This window comes from Delphinapterus leucas, chromosome 16, assembly GCF_059928025.1.
Source record: "Delphinapterus leucas isolate spDelLeu-1000000601 "Yukka" chromosome 16, BTC_Dleu_Yukka2, whole genome shotgun sequence".
Lineage (NCBI taxonomy): Eukaryota > Metazoa > Chordata > Mammalia > Artiodactyla > Monodontidae > Delphinapterus > Delphinapterus leucas.
The window spans coordinates 15672177-15688142 of NC_143144.1; the positions used below are offsets into that span (position 1 = coordinate 15672177).

At 42.8% G+C, this 15966-nt stretch overlaps 1 protein-coding gene across 2 annotated transcripts in view; it reads right to left on the minus strand.

Moving 5' to 3' along the window:
• CCDC6 (coiled-coil domain containing 6) overlaps window positions 1–15966 on the minus strand; it is a 108636-nt gene that overhangs the window by 25458 nt on the left and 67212 nt on the right. For both annotated transcript variants that reach the window (XM_022560654.3, XM_089897514.1), the window contains exon 3: window positions 14416–14544. In XM_022560654.3, the coding sequence (XP_022416362.1) occupies window positions 14416–14544 (129 nt within the window). The remainder of the gene's footprint in view (window positions 1–14415; window positions 14545–15966) is intronic.

Below are 15966 nucleotides of genomic sequence, written 5' to 3' on the forward strand. Positions count from 1 at the left end.
CTTTGGTAGAGGGTGAGAGAGAGAGGAAGAAAAAGAGGGCTAGTGAGGGGGGTAGAAAGTGCCACGATGAACAGACTTCACAGAGCCGGGTAGAGGGAAGGTGTGATACCATTCTTTGTATTTGTCTATATGCTTGAGATGTTAAGTAATTTTAACAGGAATCTTTTTTAAAAGGGGGAAAAGGTTGTGTTACTGCCCCATGCTGTCTCTTCAACCAATAGCAATTTACCTTTTCAATCACAGGCTCAACAAATTATTTTTGACTGCACAGCTGTAAAGACGTCGGAGTAGCAGAGTTCGTATCTTTTTAGCAGGTTAGTTCTCTTTGATCAAAGATCCCTACATATACAGTAAAGTGAGACCAATTCCATGGACCAAAGGTAGTCTTTTAAAGCAACCAAAGCAGACAGACCTTACTGCACAAGCGAATGAGCCAAGATCACACAGAGTCAACTGGAAACATAGCCTCGGTACACTTTCTTTGCATGGGAAAAGGCAGAGGAGTCACACTGAGTCGGAAGCATTCTGCGCTGAAGCCTGGAGCCGCCTAATGCACGAATGCTCTTCAAGATATTAAACAGTTCCTACCCGCAGCGAGGAGGAGACACCCAGGAACACCTCGCAGAACTCCTAAGAACCTTGGTGATCCTCTGACCACATTCTGGGCCAAGCTTTGAAGTACAATTCACAGCCATTCATTTAAAGAAACAAAATGCCATGGCATTTACCCTTTAAGGACTCTATTCCCAGGTTTAACTAAAACATGATAGGAGGTACTTGGTAGGTGAGAAAAAAATTCAAATTTTTAGAGCCAGAAGCAGCAAGAGGAATCATCTAAATCCACCCTCTCATTTAAGAGCTGAGGAAACCACTGGCCTGGGAGATGGTGTGACTCAGGAAAAGTGATGGATGCTGCCAGGAGAGGAATGGGTATCAGTCACCATGGTGACCCAAAGAGCTGGGTCCCACCCAACCAGCGCGTTCAGAGTATCTTGAGGGGCAAGTAGGATTTGGGGTAAATTCTCCAATAATACTTGGGAGTAGCTGAGTAGGGGTAGCTTAGTGAGTCTGAGAGTATGCAGAAGCAAAAAAGAGAGCAGGAAAAACAGGAGTTGAAAACAAACATGAATCTCAGCTTCTTTTTGGTATCTATTGGTAGAGCTACCAGCTATCCATTCGCTGCCCACTTCAGTGAACCAAGGCCTCCTGGGGGTGCAACTTGGGTTTGCTGTACCAGTTTGCTCTACTAATTTGTTTCCATGAAGCAGGCAACACAGGAAGCCCAGCGCAGCAGCTTGGATTTGGGTGTTTCATTACACAGGCTGGCAGTGCTATGGGAGTCCATATTCTCTCTGGCCTTAGAAAGAACAGGGCTTCCAGTCTTGTCTTTTCAGCTAAAAAAATCTTAACTTTTCAGCATCGCTGAGGAGCTCTTACACTAAAGACCAGAGAAGTTAGAGGAAACGGTACTAATTATGATCATGATTAATTCCCCCTGAAGTTCTTTATCAGCGCTGCCCTTCCATCTCCTGTCCATCTAATCCCACAGCCTAAAAAGAGTCCACACCAGTACTGTCAATTCGGACAGAAGTAGATTTTCAGTGCTTGCACTGCCCTGAGATCAAACAACCCTCAAATCTGACAGTATACGTTAAATTTACAGCGTGCAAAGTCAGAAATTCTTGCTGGAATGGAAACAGCAGCCCAGCGCTGCATTCCTTGCCTGGGCAGATGATCTTTTCCATGCTGGTCTCCATCTGTAATACTCTCCCCCATCTCCTTCCTCATAATAGCTAATGGCCTTTTTAACTCAGTGTTCGCGCGACAGGCACCTACTCTCTTCCATTGCCAGACATCAAATTCTCAGGCTAACCCAAGCCCCTTCTGACTGCATAGTCTGTGAGCACGCGGCAGCAACGGATATAGCCGATTCGTAGAATATTTATTTGAAAGGCTGCTTTGTAATTAAGTCAGGTCAGTGGCCTCCCAGCCAAACTCTTTACTCCTCTTCAGTAGCCCTTCCTCCCACTGAAAGTTAATTAACGTGGCACCAAGAGTTGTTATTATATTCCCCAAATAAATACACAACTTCTTTAATGGATAAACTTAGAGTGTAAAAAGAGAGCTGGCTGTCTGAATTCACAGCCCACCCTAGCTGTGTCTTTGCAGTGGGCAGACACTCACCACTAAAAAGGCAGAAAAAGGGGGCAGCCAAGAGACGGCTCCCAACACCATAGCACTTCTCTCTCAGCACAGCATTTTCCCATTTAAAGAGAGCCATGATGCTGGGCTCGGGGGAGAGGTAGCCGAAGGGAGTACTTGGCCAAAAAAAAGCCTGATGAGAACTTTACCATGACCACTGCGCTCAACGACAGAATTTTGAAAGGTTTTAGTGCACCTTTTCAAGCTACTTGGTTTTAGCCTAACTGCCATATTATCATCATTTCTATGGGAAAATATATGTTGAACCCCAAACATCTGACTGAAAAAACGAATTCTGGAAGGCAGCCCATGACAACTAATCCACGTAAGGGCTACCATATACACGGAACAGAGACACAAAGTTTGTTACAACGTACGGCAAAAAGTACTTAGAATGATGGTGATACAAGAGGTGTATACCAGATGTAAGAAATAGCAGAGTACTCTAAGACCTACGTTGACCAAACTCTTATTAGTTGGCTAATTGTTTTTTGTTTTTTTAAAGAGATTTGGGTAAATCCTAAGAAAACAAATGGGTGTGGGGATTAACACAATCCCCCCAAACTTTCCAAGTTAGGTAGCATCTGAGAGCCATTAACAGTTCAGCCCGATTTCCCATCAATTTATTACATAATACCATAGATGTTCAAAGTGGGGACCTTGGAGGTATATCAGAATCACCTGGGAAAATAAAACATACAATATTCAAAACATGACTAAATCAAAGTCAGAAAAATGAATGCAGTTTCTGTAATGGACTGAATGTTTGTGTCCAAAATTCACATGGTGAAGCCTAAATCCCCAGTGTGATGGTATTTGGAGGTGAGGCCTTTGGGAGGTGATTGGGTTTAGCTGAGGTCAGGAGGGTGGGACTCCCATGACGGGATTAGTGTCCTTTCTAGTCATGAGCGACCCTGCAGCTTGCTGATCTCTGCTCTCTACCAATTGAGGACACACACAGTCAGCAGTCGGCAGAACTCCATCAAGCTAGCACCCTGATCCTCGACCTCCAGCCTCCAGAACTGTAAGAAATAAATTTCTGTTGTTTATAAGCCAGTCTGTGTTGTTAAAACAGCCCAAATGGGCTAAGACAGTTTTGTTTATACTGCAAGAGTAGAGACAGTAAAAGATATTACCTCATTCCATCCTACTTTGCCAATACATCGGAGTTAATCATAGTTTTATTTATATATAGGAAAGAAGTGACTAATAGGATGCATGAAGGGGCTATTAAAACATACCACATGCAAATGATGTGAAAAGCACTGAAATCATGCACAATGGTCCTTGCTCTGTGGTAAAGGTCCCTCACAAATTAAAGCAACAGAGACAAGTAAAGTAAAACTTAGACACTGACTCTGCTGGCGTAGCAATCAGCGGAATTTTACTTAGCCCTGGCAGTTTTCCTAGGCTGGAAGACATCTGACCTTTGCCTTCTGGAAAACATATATATATCTTTAAGAAATCAAGCAGCCAATTTGTGTTATAGATGAGACAGGTGTTCACAGACTACAGAGCTCCCAAGGTACCTATTTGATCAATCAAGTGCATATGGTTTCAGAATTAAAAACAAGTTCTAGTTCATCGCCACTGGCTTGTGTAATGTTGAGCCCAGAAAGAGCCAATGGAAGTTCATCAGTAAGGAGCAAGAGAAAAGGAGAGACAGGATGATCACTTTCAAGTCTAGGTGGTCAAAAATTACAGTTCACAAGAAATTTATCTATGTGCATCAGAAATATACTGACAGGGGGACTTCCCTGGTGGCACAGCAGATAAGATTCTGAGCTCCCAGTGCAGGAGCCCGGGTTCAAGCCCTGGTCAGGGAACTAGATCCCACATGCATGCCGCAACTAAGAGTTCACATGCCACAACTAAGGAGCCAGCCTGCTGCAACTAAGAAGCCTGTGGGCCACAACTAAGGAGCCTACCTGCCGCAACTAAGACCCAGCGCAACCAAATAAATAATTTTTTTTTTTTTTGCGGTACGTGGGCCTCTCACTGTTGTGGCCTCTCCCGTCGTGGAGCACAGGCTCTGGACGCACAGGCTCAGCGGCCATGGCTCACGGGCCCAGCCACTCCGCAGCCATGTGGGATCTTCCCGGACCGGGGCACGAACCCGTGTCCCCTGCATCGGCAGGTGGACTCTCAACCACTGCGCCACCAGGGAAGCCCATAAATATTTTTTAAAAAGAAAAAGAAATGTATACTGATAGAAGGAATTCCCTGGTGGCCCAGTGGTTAGGACTCCGCACTTTCACTGCTGAGGGCCCAGGTTCCATCCCTGCTCTGGGAACTAAGATCCCACAAGCCACGTGGCATGGCCAAAAAATGAAAAAAAAAAAAATACTGATAGAGAACAGAAAAAGATGCAAAAAAAAAAATCATGAAGAACTATATAGCAAGATAAACAGGGTCGGCCCTTGGGTGAAAGTAATGTTGGTGGTAATTTATCTTCCTACCTTTTCCACCTCCCACCCAATTTTTTTTTTTTTTGCGGTACGCGGGCCTCTCACTGTTGTGGCCTCTCCCATTGCGGTGCACAGGCTCCGGACGCGCAGGCTCAGCGGCCATGGCTCACGGGCCCAGCCGCTCCGCGGCATGTGGGATCCTCCCGGACCGGGGCACGAACCCGTGTCCCCTGCATCGGCAGGCGGACTCTCAACCACTGCGCCACCAGGGAAGCCCTCCCACCCAATTTTTTAATGAACATTTACTATTTTTATAACAAAAAAAATTAAAGACATCTAATCTTAAAAATTAACGATTTCCTAATAGTACATCCATTAATTTAGGATATTAATTCACATATCTAAAATACAGAGTGAACCAATAAACTCTCAGAGGAGAAATGATAGTGAAGGCTTAGCTATCTGGAAGACAGAATTTTCCAGATAGCCAAGAGTTAACTTTCTTTACCATAGCTTATAACTTTTTTCTTCTCAAACACTGTGTTCCCATAAAAATTAGATTTGTTCTTTGAAATGGACAGAACCTCAGGATAATATTAAAACCCCGTTAATATTTAATATGTGAAAACAACACTTTCATAGTTTACCAGCTCAGTAAATTTTGCTTTTGTTCAATGACACTGAAAATGAAGGTCTTTTATGCAATAGATACATATATAATTAGTCAGATTTATATGGTTTCCGAGCTCAAGTTTTTATCACTTTGACATCAGCACAGTATTATACAAATGTGCATAATGGGTTCATAATTCCAGGGGACTCTTTTACCAAATAATTACCATTGGTGGAAAGCAGGTTTCAAAGTCTGGGGTGTAAACTCTTTTGCTACATCAAGAGCACAGTGGAGAAATCCTGGGGAAAGAACACATACCATAGTGCATGCTGCAAATACACTATCACATCAAGAAAAAATATCAATAGCAGTTGTTTGGGGAGGATTGTAGTCTAGGTAATTTTTTTCATGTTTGTACTTCTGTGTTTACATTTACCACATTTTCTTGAAAGAGCAATGGATTACTTTTACAATGCAAATGCTTGATTAAAAAAGTTTTCAAGGGCTTCCCTGGTGGCGCAGTGGTTGAGAGTCCGCCTGCCGATGCAGGGGACACGGGTTCGTGCCCCGATCCGGGAAGATGACACATGCCGCGGAGCGGCTGGGCCCGTGAGCCATGGCCGCTGAGCCTGCGCGTCCGGAGCCTGTGCACCGCAACAGGAGAGGCCACAACAGTGAGAGGCCCGTGTACCGCAAAAAGAAAAAAAAAAAGACTAGCTTATGTCCTCAAAGACACCGCACATGCAGACTGCCAAAATCCCTACTGTTTTCCTTCCCAGTAACAAAGAAGAGGGATTCCACTGCACGTCTTCTGCAGGAACTCTCTTCTGTGTTCTCGGCATCTCTACTCCATGCAACCTGTATCTACATTTTACTGCATTATCTTCTCTCCCATTTCTGTTTCCTCTCACATCCCTGCTTCCCTGCAACAAGGCTCGATTTAGATTTATCCAGCCCATGTGTGTTAATTAAGAAACAATTAAACCAAATGCCAAGGAGCTTCAGGTCCTTCTCAGTTGGTTACGCGGGAGGGGGGAATCCTGCTGCAGCAGTAATGCTGTTCCCCCTAAGCACAGCTCGGCACAGGGCATCCCTCGTCACTGTCCACAGGTCCACTGGCCTCCCTGGACCAGGCTCCACGAGGCCAGGGACCCGACGTCATCTTTCTTAGCAGCGTTTGTGGCAGACAACAGGCACGTTAATAAAGGTGTGTTGAATTAACGCAGAATGTGTGCCACACAAGTGCAGCATGGACAAAAAAGACAGTCACACAGATCCATGGATTAAAGAGATGGATAACCAGATCAAGGAAGGTGGTGAGACGTTTGAGGCTCAAATAATATGTATGCTCATTTTCCTGGAAAATGGGGAGGGCAAAGTACCATAGAAATTAGATGAACATTTTGATTATTAATGGCAGCACATACAATTTTTGGAGCGCTTACTATATGTGAGTCACCAGGGATACAGGGGTGAGGTTAACATCGTACCTTCCCTCCTTTACCTTATGAGGAGCTCACAGAAACGAAATGATTTAATTGTTAATTGCTGTTTGTGTACCAAGTGGTACAGGAAAAGGACTGCACGTCATGGAAACACTTTGGAGCACAGACCCCAAAGTGACTAGAGGAGCAAACTGGGTAACAGTTAAGTAGGGATGGGGCAAGGGAGGGAGAAAATGGGCCAGGCAGAGGACACAGATCCATGGAAACCTGGGGGCAGGAAAGCACTGGGCACATCAGAGCATGATTTTTAAACTGCAGGTTGTGACCCACTATTGGATTAGGAAATTAGTTCAAGTCAGTTGTCACCTACGTTTTGCTAAAAACAAAATAGGATTGAACAGAAAATCAGTGCAAAGCACATAAGCAAGTGTTTCACAGAACTCGTCCCAGTCATAAATACAGTTACAAAAACATCAGTGTACTGGGTCACCATGTAAACTTATTTACTGCTGTGCAATCCACATGGGAACAATTATGTGCAGGGGAACAAAACCTGCCACCCAAAACAGGTCTATTTGGCACAAGGATTAATTTAGGCTGATTGTGACATAGAGAACAGACTGGGGGGGGTTGCCAAGGTGGGGGAGGGGTGGAGAGGGATGGGCTGGGAGTCTGGGATGAGCAGGTGCAAACGTATATACAGAACGGATAAACAACCCGGTCCTACTGCATAGCACAGGGAACTGTGACAAACCATGATGGAAAAGCACCTGAAAAAGAGTGTGTGTACGTGTAACTGAGTCACTCTGCTGCACAGAAGTAATTAATACAACATTGTAAATCAACTATGCTTCACTTTCTAAATAAATAAACAGATAAATGATTTAGGCTGGTTCTTTTTAAGGCCCCAAAGAATCAGGAGGAATCTTTGACCTTCCCCCTAACTGCCTAAAAGAATGCAGGTAGAGGACCTGTTCCAGAAAGGGAGCTATCACCATGATAACGGTAGCATGACCTAGGTATGTAGAGTGGGAGGAATCCAGCAAAGCCTGTTTGTTGAAATTCCTCTCTGTGTCCCACTGTCTCTGCCTAGCAAACATTTGTTTGCCCAGTGTTTGCTTTTCCCTCTGCCTGTCAACTGCCTTCCTCTCCTCCTCTGAAGTTCCAAACCTCTGCCCACAACATCCTCTTTTGTCTTTAGTGCTGAAGACAGTGTTAAAGTGAGGGCTTCGACAATTTTGACGAATTTTCTCTCCCACGTATACATGTCATTAAACTTCTGTTGATTTTCTCTGCCAGAAAAACCTAGAAGGGAAGAGGATAATTTCTCCTTCCCCGACAAGACAAATGAAAGAACTTCAATAGGGATGGAGCATGAGGAGAGGCAGAATGGAAGATTTATTCCCCCAACAAACATACAAGTTTGAGAGTACGTCTGTTCACAGAAGAGATCAAATCGCTGGCCTGACGTCACACAGCTCATTCAGGTGAAAGGGAGATATGAACCCAAGAGCGTCCCGAAACTACAGCAGCTAAGATACGGTCATTACACGTAGATGCCAATAAAGAAAATGACCATTCCAATCCTAAAGCCAAACTTTAGAAATGGGTGTCTGTGCTTTGGGAAGAAAGGGCATCTGCGATATGAAAATACACCCCAAATTCTAGAAATAACTGAGAAAACTTTACTGGGCCAACCACAGGAGAAAAGAGTAAGAGATCTAGTACATGACAGGCATCCCTGTTCGTCATTAAGTGTTAGCTGAATTACATGACTAATTCTCCAACTAATTTATTCCAGATTTTTCTACAGTACTAGCTGATAATAGTTAAGTGTCAAATCCTCCCGTTTATGGCTGTTTTCTTTTTTCCTATAATTTTCTGTGCAAAGTGCACAGAAGGTCCTCACATCTGCTGAGCTGAACTTCATTTAATAAATAAGCTAATTTGTGCCCTTTCATGCTAGTTATCCTCCGGAGAAGGAAAATCCTTCCTAGCTGACAGAACACATTCTGATGAAGAGTTCTTGACGCTTAGAGAATATTTTAAGTTCGAAATGTTCTTATCACCTAAATGTAACAGTGACCACATGTCGGAATAGGCAGTGCCCACCAATGTGTGTTAAAAAGAGCCCTGGGCTTCCCTGGTGGCGCAATGGTTGAGAGTCCACCTGCCGATGCAGGGGACACGGGTTCGTGCCCTGGTCTGGGAAAATCCCACATGCCGCGGAGCAGCTGGGCCCGTGAGCCATGGCCGCCGGGCCTGTGCGTCCGGAGCCTGTGCTCCCGCAATGGGAGAGGCCACGGCAGTGGGAGGCCCACATACCGCAAAAAAAAAAAAAAAAAAAAAAGAGCCCTTAAGAGTACTGAAGTCATATTGACTAAAGTAATCCAGTTTATTAGACTAATACTAATTATTAGTGCTGCAAAGACCTCCTAATGTTACATTTTTCTGAACATGCTTTTTTACATCTGCTTATAAAGTATCTTTTGGAGTTAAACATTCAGAATGCTAAGTTGTGTGACTTGAAGAAAGCCTCTTGATCTCCCTCTGGGTTTCCTTCTCTGAAAAAGTGCGAGCAGGTATGAGCAGGCTGGGCCACCTACAGGCCAAGCTGGTCCATTTTCCTCGCAAGCCTGCTTCCTAGGCAGCAAGTTCTGGAGGAAGAGGAAGCAGGTGCAGGTAGCTGTGGTTCCAAAGCCTGGGCAGATCTGATGCCCCTGCCCCTGGATTTCCTTGTGATTTCCCCACTTTCTCACATCCCCACGAGGGGCTGGGGACAAAGTAATGACAGAGTAGCCTTCCCCCGCAATGTGGCCTTCCAGCTCTACAATTCTATGAATTCTCATCCTGCAAAACACCGACAGAACCATTGACAGCCCAGAGCCCTTGATGATCGAGCTGGTAACATTCTCTTCTTAAAGAATGAAAAGATCTCAGATTCTAAGAGAAGAACAAATGCTATCTGACTAATTCGAGGGTCCATGCCGAAGGCCTGACTTTTGGTGAGATTAACTTAAAATTAGGCCTCCAGCACGTGAGTTAATTGGCGCCCACCTTGCAAGGAGTCTAAGACTTAGTCCCAAACCCAGATAAGTTCTGCTTTACAGAGAATAGGCAGGTGCCTTCTTTTTCTTTCTTTCTTTTCTTTTTTAATTAATTAATTAATTCATTTATTTTTGGCTGCGTTGGGTCTTCGTTGCTGTGTGCGGGCTTTCTCTAGTTGCAGCGAGCAGGGGCTACTCTTCATAGCAGTGTGCGGGCTTCTCATTGTGGTGGCTTCTCTTGTCACGGAGCGCGGGCTCTAGGCACGCAGGCTTCAGTAGTTGTGGCACACGGGCTCAGTAGTTGTGGCTCAGGGGCTTAGTTGCTCCGCGGCACGTGGGATCTTCCCAGATCAGGGCTCGAACCCGTGTCCCCTGCCTTGGCAGGTGGGTTCTTAACCACTGCGCCACCAGGGAAGTCCCCAGGTGCCCTCTTAAAAACCGTTACAACCTAAGCTACACCTTCAAAACAAACATGTATGGCCAACACGAATCCCTGGCAGAGACCTTCCAATACCCCTTCTGCAGGTTCAACCCATTAGGTTCAAAATATGGATGATTTTTTTTTTAGTTTCTTTTTATTTTGAATTGAAGTATAGTTAATTAAAGATGTGTTTGTTTCAAGTGTACAGCAAAGTGATTCAGTTACACACACATATATATATATGCTTATTTAAAAATTAACAGCAGCAGCTACCTTATGTTGAGTGCTTATGTAGCAGGCATTATGCAAATCACCTTACACTCTCATTCACTGTACCTGACACAGGTTTGCTATTATTGCCATTTTACAGATAAGGAAACTGAGGCTCAGAAATGGACTGGTTGAGACAACTAGATGCAAAAGAATGAATTTGGACCCTATTTTACACCACATATAAAAATTAACTCAAAAGGAATCAAAGACCTAAATGTAAGCACCCAAAAAAGACAACAGGGGTAAATCTTCGTGACTTTGCATTCTAAGATATGATACCAAAACACAGCAACCAAAGAAAAAAATTAATAATTGGACTTCACCAGAATTTAAAAAGCTCTATGCTTCAAAGGACACGCTCAAGAAAGTGCACAGAACACCCACAGAAAATGAGAAAATATTTGCAATGATGTATCTCATAAGGGACTTGTATCTTATAAAATACATGTACTATATGTATAAGAATATATAAGGAACTCTTAGAATTCCATAATAAAAAGACCTTGAATAGACACTTCTCCAAAGAAGATATACAAATGGCCAAGAAGCACCTGAAAATATACTCGACATCATTCGCCTCAGGGAAATACAAAACCACAATGTGATGCTGCTTCACATCCACCGGGATGGCTGCAATAAACTGTCTGGCATTTCCTCCAAAAGATAAACAGAGAGTCGGCATGTGACCCTGCAATTCCATTCTAATTTCCAAGAAAAATTCAAACACATGTCCACGCAAAAAATCGTACATGCATGTTCACAGCAGCATTACTCATAATAACCAAAAGGCTGAAACAACCTAAATGTCCAGCAAAGGATGAATGGATAAACAAAATGTGGTACATCCATATAATGGATTATTACTTAGCCAGGAAAAGGAATGAAGTACTGATATATGCTACACCGTGGATAAAAATATCATGCTAAGTGAAAGAAGGCAGTCACACAAGACCACACACTATATGATTCCGTTTATAGGATGTGTCCAGAATAAGCAAATACACAGAGACAGAAAGTAGAGTAGTGGTTGCTTAACGGGATTAGGGGATTGAGTGACAAGGTTTCTTTTGAGGTGATGAAAATGTTCTAAAATTGATTTTGGTTATGGTCACACAACACGAAATATACTAAAAACCATTGCATTGTACGCTTTAAATGGATGATTTGTAATGGTACGTGAATTATAACTCAATAAAGCTGCTACCAAAAAAATAAATAAATTAAGATATTTAGCAGAGGAAAGAGGTTCACATCTGGTTCCATTCAAGTCCAATACCCAGACCCTGAACCTACCTTACACCGCCTTTCAAAGTACAAATGACAGCTCTTCAGGCACCTGTCTAAATCCACACTTTATTTAAACTCTTCCAACAAAGCAGCAGCAAGGCACGGGACACATAGGATAATTGCCTTCAAATAGCTTTTAGTTTTAAAAATATGTTTATTGTCAGATAGAAAAGCAAAGGCATGTACCACACACATATATCGTTGTAATGCATCGTACAGCACATGCCTTGGCTCTTCTGATAGTAATTGCAGTATAGGATATATTATATTATACAGACTACGACATATCGTAAATATTATAGTACAGATGATAATCCCAAGTGATGGCCACAAGAGAGGATCAGATCACATCCATGGAAACATGGAAGACATTTATTTCTACAGTAGAAAAAAACAAACATTCCCCCCTAAACACCGACTAAAATTACTTGTAGTTAAATAAATTCCCCAACATATAATCATCCTAGATATACCCAAAAGAAAGGGGGGAAAGTTTTAGTATGGTGTTACTTTTCTCCATCTTAATTAAAATGAGGACTTGTAATGGTCTATATGGGAAAAGAATCCAAAAAAAGAGTGGATATATGTACATGTGTAACTGATTCACTTCTCTGTACACCTGCAACTAACACAACATTGTAAATCAACTATACTCCAATAAAAACTTTTTAAAATTAAAATTAAAAAAATAAAATAAAATAAGGACTTGATATCCCAGATCTGAGGATAATTTCTAGTTTAGGGCTTTGCAATGCACACATTCCATTGTGGAAATCCATTTCTTTGGTGCTGAGGTCTGAAAGAAGCCTTACAGTGGACTAAATCATTAACTTTGGGAGAATGTATGCCTTTGGGCCTCATTTTAAAAGCATTTAGTCACTAAAGTTTCTAAAGAGCCTTAAGACCGTGCAGGCATCCATCCTCTCTCCCAGGGACGGTAGGATCAGTCAACCCTTCTCTTTCTGACTCTAGGCCACTACCTCCACCTTGTGGCCACAACTAAACTGTGGGGGTCAGAGCTCCAAAGTCTCCTCAAGGAGCCTGTAAACAAATACAAGATAGAAGCTACTTCCGTTATTGACAGCCATCACAGGGAAGGTGTTGACCAAGTGAAGTTCTCACAATACCAACCACTGTGAAAATTTCACCTGGCCACTTGGTTAACTCTTGATTAACAGGTACCAGTAACGAGTTCTTGGTATATCAGGGACTTAAACAAGAATCTTCAAAACTTTAATTGGAAAGAACTGGCTATTGCCTACCCTGAAAATTAAACAGGTGAACTTTGGAACAAAATGCTTTAAGCTGGAGGCAGGGTCGGGGGGGGCGGGGAGGGGGGGAGTTTTCTAATTCTAGAAATTGCATCTGAATTCCAAAGAGGATGGGTAAGAATCGATTACTCTGGATATGTGCAAAACAGCCAACCCTTGGAAATGAAGCTTTTTTGTTCTTTAACCTAGAAGGAATGGAAAAATTTCCAAGGCCATTATTCATAGTCTTAGAAAACCCAGTGACGTTCCACCCTTTGATATAGGTAGATACAAGAAAAACACAAAAACCAAAAGTCAGTCCAATTAGTTTAAAACAAACCCTGGCTTCCTCTCAAGCCTGACATTCCCGTCACGGTTTCAGTCTCAAGTACAATGATGAAATGAGAATGGTCCCGAGGGTGATTCAAGAACCAGTCAGCATGGAGTAAGACGCACAGAAAGATCCTAAAAGTGGGATAAATCAGACAACTCTGCATGAAGAGCTTGGCCAAATCATCAAAGTGGTAAGTGGGATCCACATCGCAAAGAACAAGAAAATGTGAATACACTGAATTTGACATGGAAACCAGGTGGCAGTAGACTACGGTCAGCCTCTTCTAACTTTGGGAAAAGAGCGTGGGGAAAAGCGCTAGGAGCTTCTGTCTGACACCCTAACTTGGAAGGACTGATAATGGTGGCCCATGATTCTGTGAGTTGGCAAATAAGGACCAGCCTGGCCTCCTAAGGCAAGACCTGTGCTCAAATACCAACGTCTACCAAGGGCAATGGCCAAAGAAACTGTGTGCTATCACCTTCTGCCTTCTGTACCTTTTTAAGCTTGCCACACCTGACTTTAGTTTGTGCTTCTCTGTTTGCAAATGGAAAACCTAGGCCCAGAGAAGTTACTGAAGTTAATGGAAGGTCACAAAACTCATCAGTGGCTGAACCAGGACGTGCAACTAAGTCTAGGGCTCCGTGCCCGTATCAACAAATCTAGGTGGGAAAAGACAGGGTTCATATAAGGTTGCTAATACTTCAAAGACAGAAAATGCTAATTGTTCTGAAGAACGCTTGAAAGAAAAGTTTTAGTTCCATAGCCACACTGTCTCAGGAAATTTCACAGAAACGATCCTGTGGTTAAAAACATATTCTTCCCCCTTTTGCAAAAGGAACCTAACATTTCCTGCCTATAAATCAGTACATCACAACGTATCTCCTGAAACTTTATTAATTGTGGTTAAGAAAAGCACAAGTGTGTGAAAGAGTGAGCAGGTGCTATGCAGATCTGCCAATGTGTACTTCAGAGAGGAAGCCGCCACTGTGGGAAGAAAAAGTTGAAAAACATTTTTCACTGGCATTCCTCAGGACCTCTTAAAGCTTGAAAGAACAGTTGATGATATGAGAAATACATATATATATATAACTATAACGATCCTAAAAAGGGTACAGAGAGAACTATACATTTTTACCTGTTCTAACGTAAGCTGCTTAGAAATGGTATCGTTCTCCAGTTTCTTAATTTTCTTCATCAGCTTGTTGACCTGGAATTCCTGTTCCTGCTCGAGGTGCTGTTCTAGCTCAGCTTTCTCATGCTGCAACTGGAAAATGAAAAAACACAGATGTGGAAAGCAAGACACTCAAAAGCCATGGGAACAACGGCTCCGAAAGCTAGTTAAACCGAGTATATCATAAAAGTTACATTAGTCATTTCTGCTCATATGTCCAAGCGTACACCTAGTAACTTGCTCCTGATTCCTCTAACTTATAACCAAAAATTATAGTGCACAGTCAGAGGCACTTGATCTTAGTGAAGATCTTAGTGAAAAGGCCAAGAAGTGATAGGGCAAATACCTCAGAGCATCAAACCATGATTAAACACCGATTTCCATTTTTAAGAACATGTAAGTGGTTATCTCTGTAGGGAACAACTGGGGATGAGGAAAGGAAGAAAACTTACTTTCCAGCATATATATAACCCTTTGGTACTCTTAAATTTTTATACCATGAGCATAAAAATTATTAAAAAATAGAAATTTTGCAACTGTCGGTTTTTATTGAATGAATTACAGTTTACTTGCATTTATACAATGTGTGGAGAGAGGGAAGAGATGCTACAATCACAAAAAATACTTAGTAAATTATTCTGAATGCTGTTTCCCAATGTACTAAGTAAGCATGCTTGGCAAAAATAAGTACAAATAATTAACTTTCTGTAATGAGACCAAACATCACACCTCCTACATCTTTCCTAAAAAACCAAAAGGCAAGGCCTCTTATTTATGAAATTAAAAGATAAGGTTATGGTGTTGCTGCAAAAGAAATTTAAAAAAAATGTACTCCAACCTTCAAAACCAAAAGAGAATAAAAGAAATTCAGTGGACACACCACGACTGGGGTTCTCATGAAGCACTGTGCATTATTTCTAATGTTCTCAGCTGGGAGAGGCTGTTGATTCATGGTAGGGGGTGAAGGGAATGCGAGCCACAGGGCCTGGTATTTTCAGAACCATGGACAGATTAAGCAAAAACTACTAAAAACAATGAAGCACACCTAGTTGGATTGCGGGGTCTAAGATGACACCACTCCCTAATTCTACCTTCAAAGCCATTTCCTCAGGCAGGCAGTGCGTACCAGGCTCATCACATGCGTTAGGCAGGCATGATCACCCCCATTTCGTATGTGACGAAACAGGTTACTGGATCAAGGTAATTCATCTGGAAGGCGGCAGAGCTTGGCGCCCAAACCCTGCTCTGAACGCTAAACCAGAGTTCTCCCACCAGATCCTGAGCAAACCTCAGAGGGGCTGGCTTCACACTCCTCCATCCACAAGTGCCTAGTGCGCCCTTGGCATTCGGAAGGTCAAATGACTAAATGTAGAAAACAGTGAGCCATATACGCTCACCCAGTGGATGCTATGTTTCTTTGTAAACCCTGCACAGGGTGAGATGGACAACAGAGAGCTCAGTGGGCCTGACGGACCTCAAAAGGCTACACCCAACCATCTCCACATTTGAAACAAT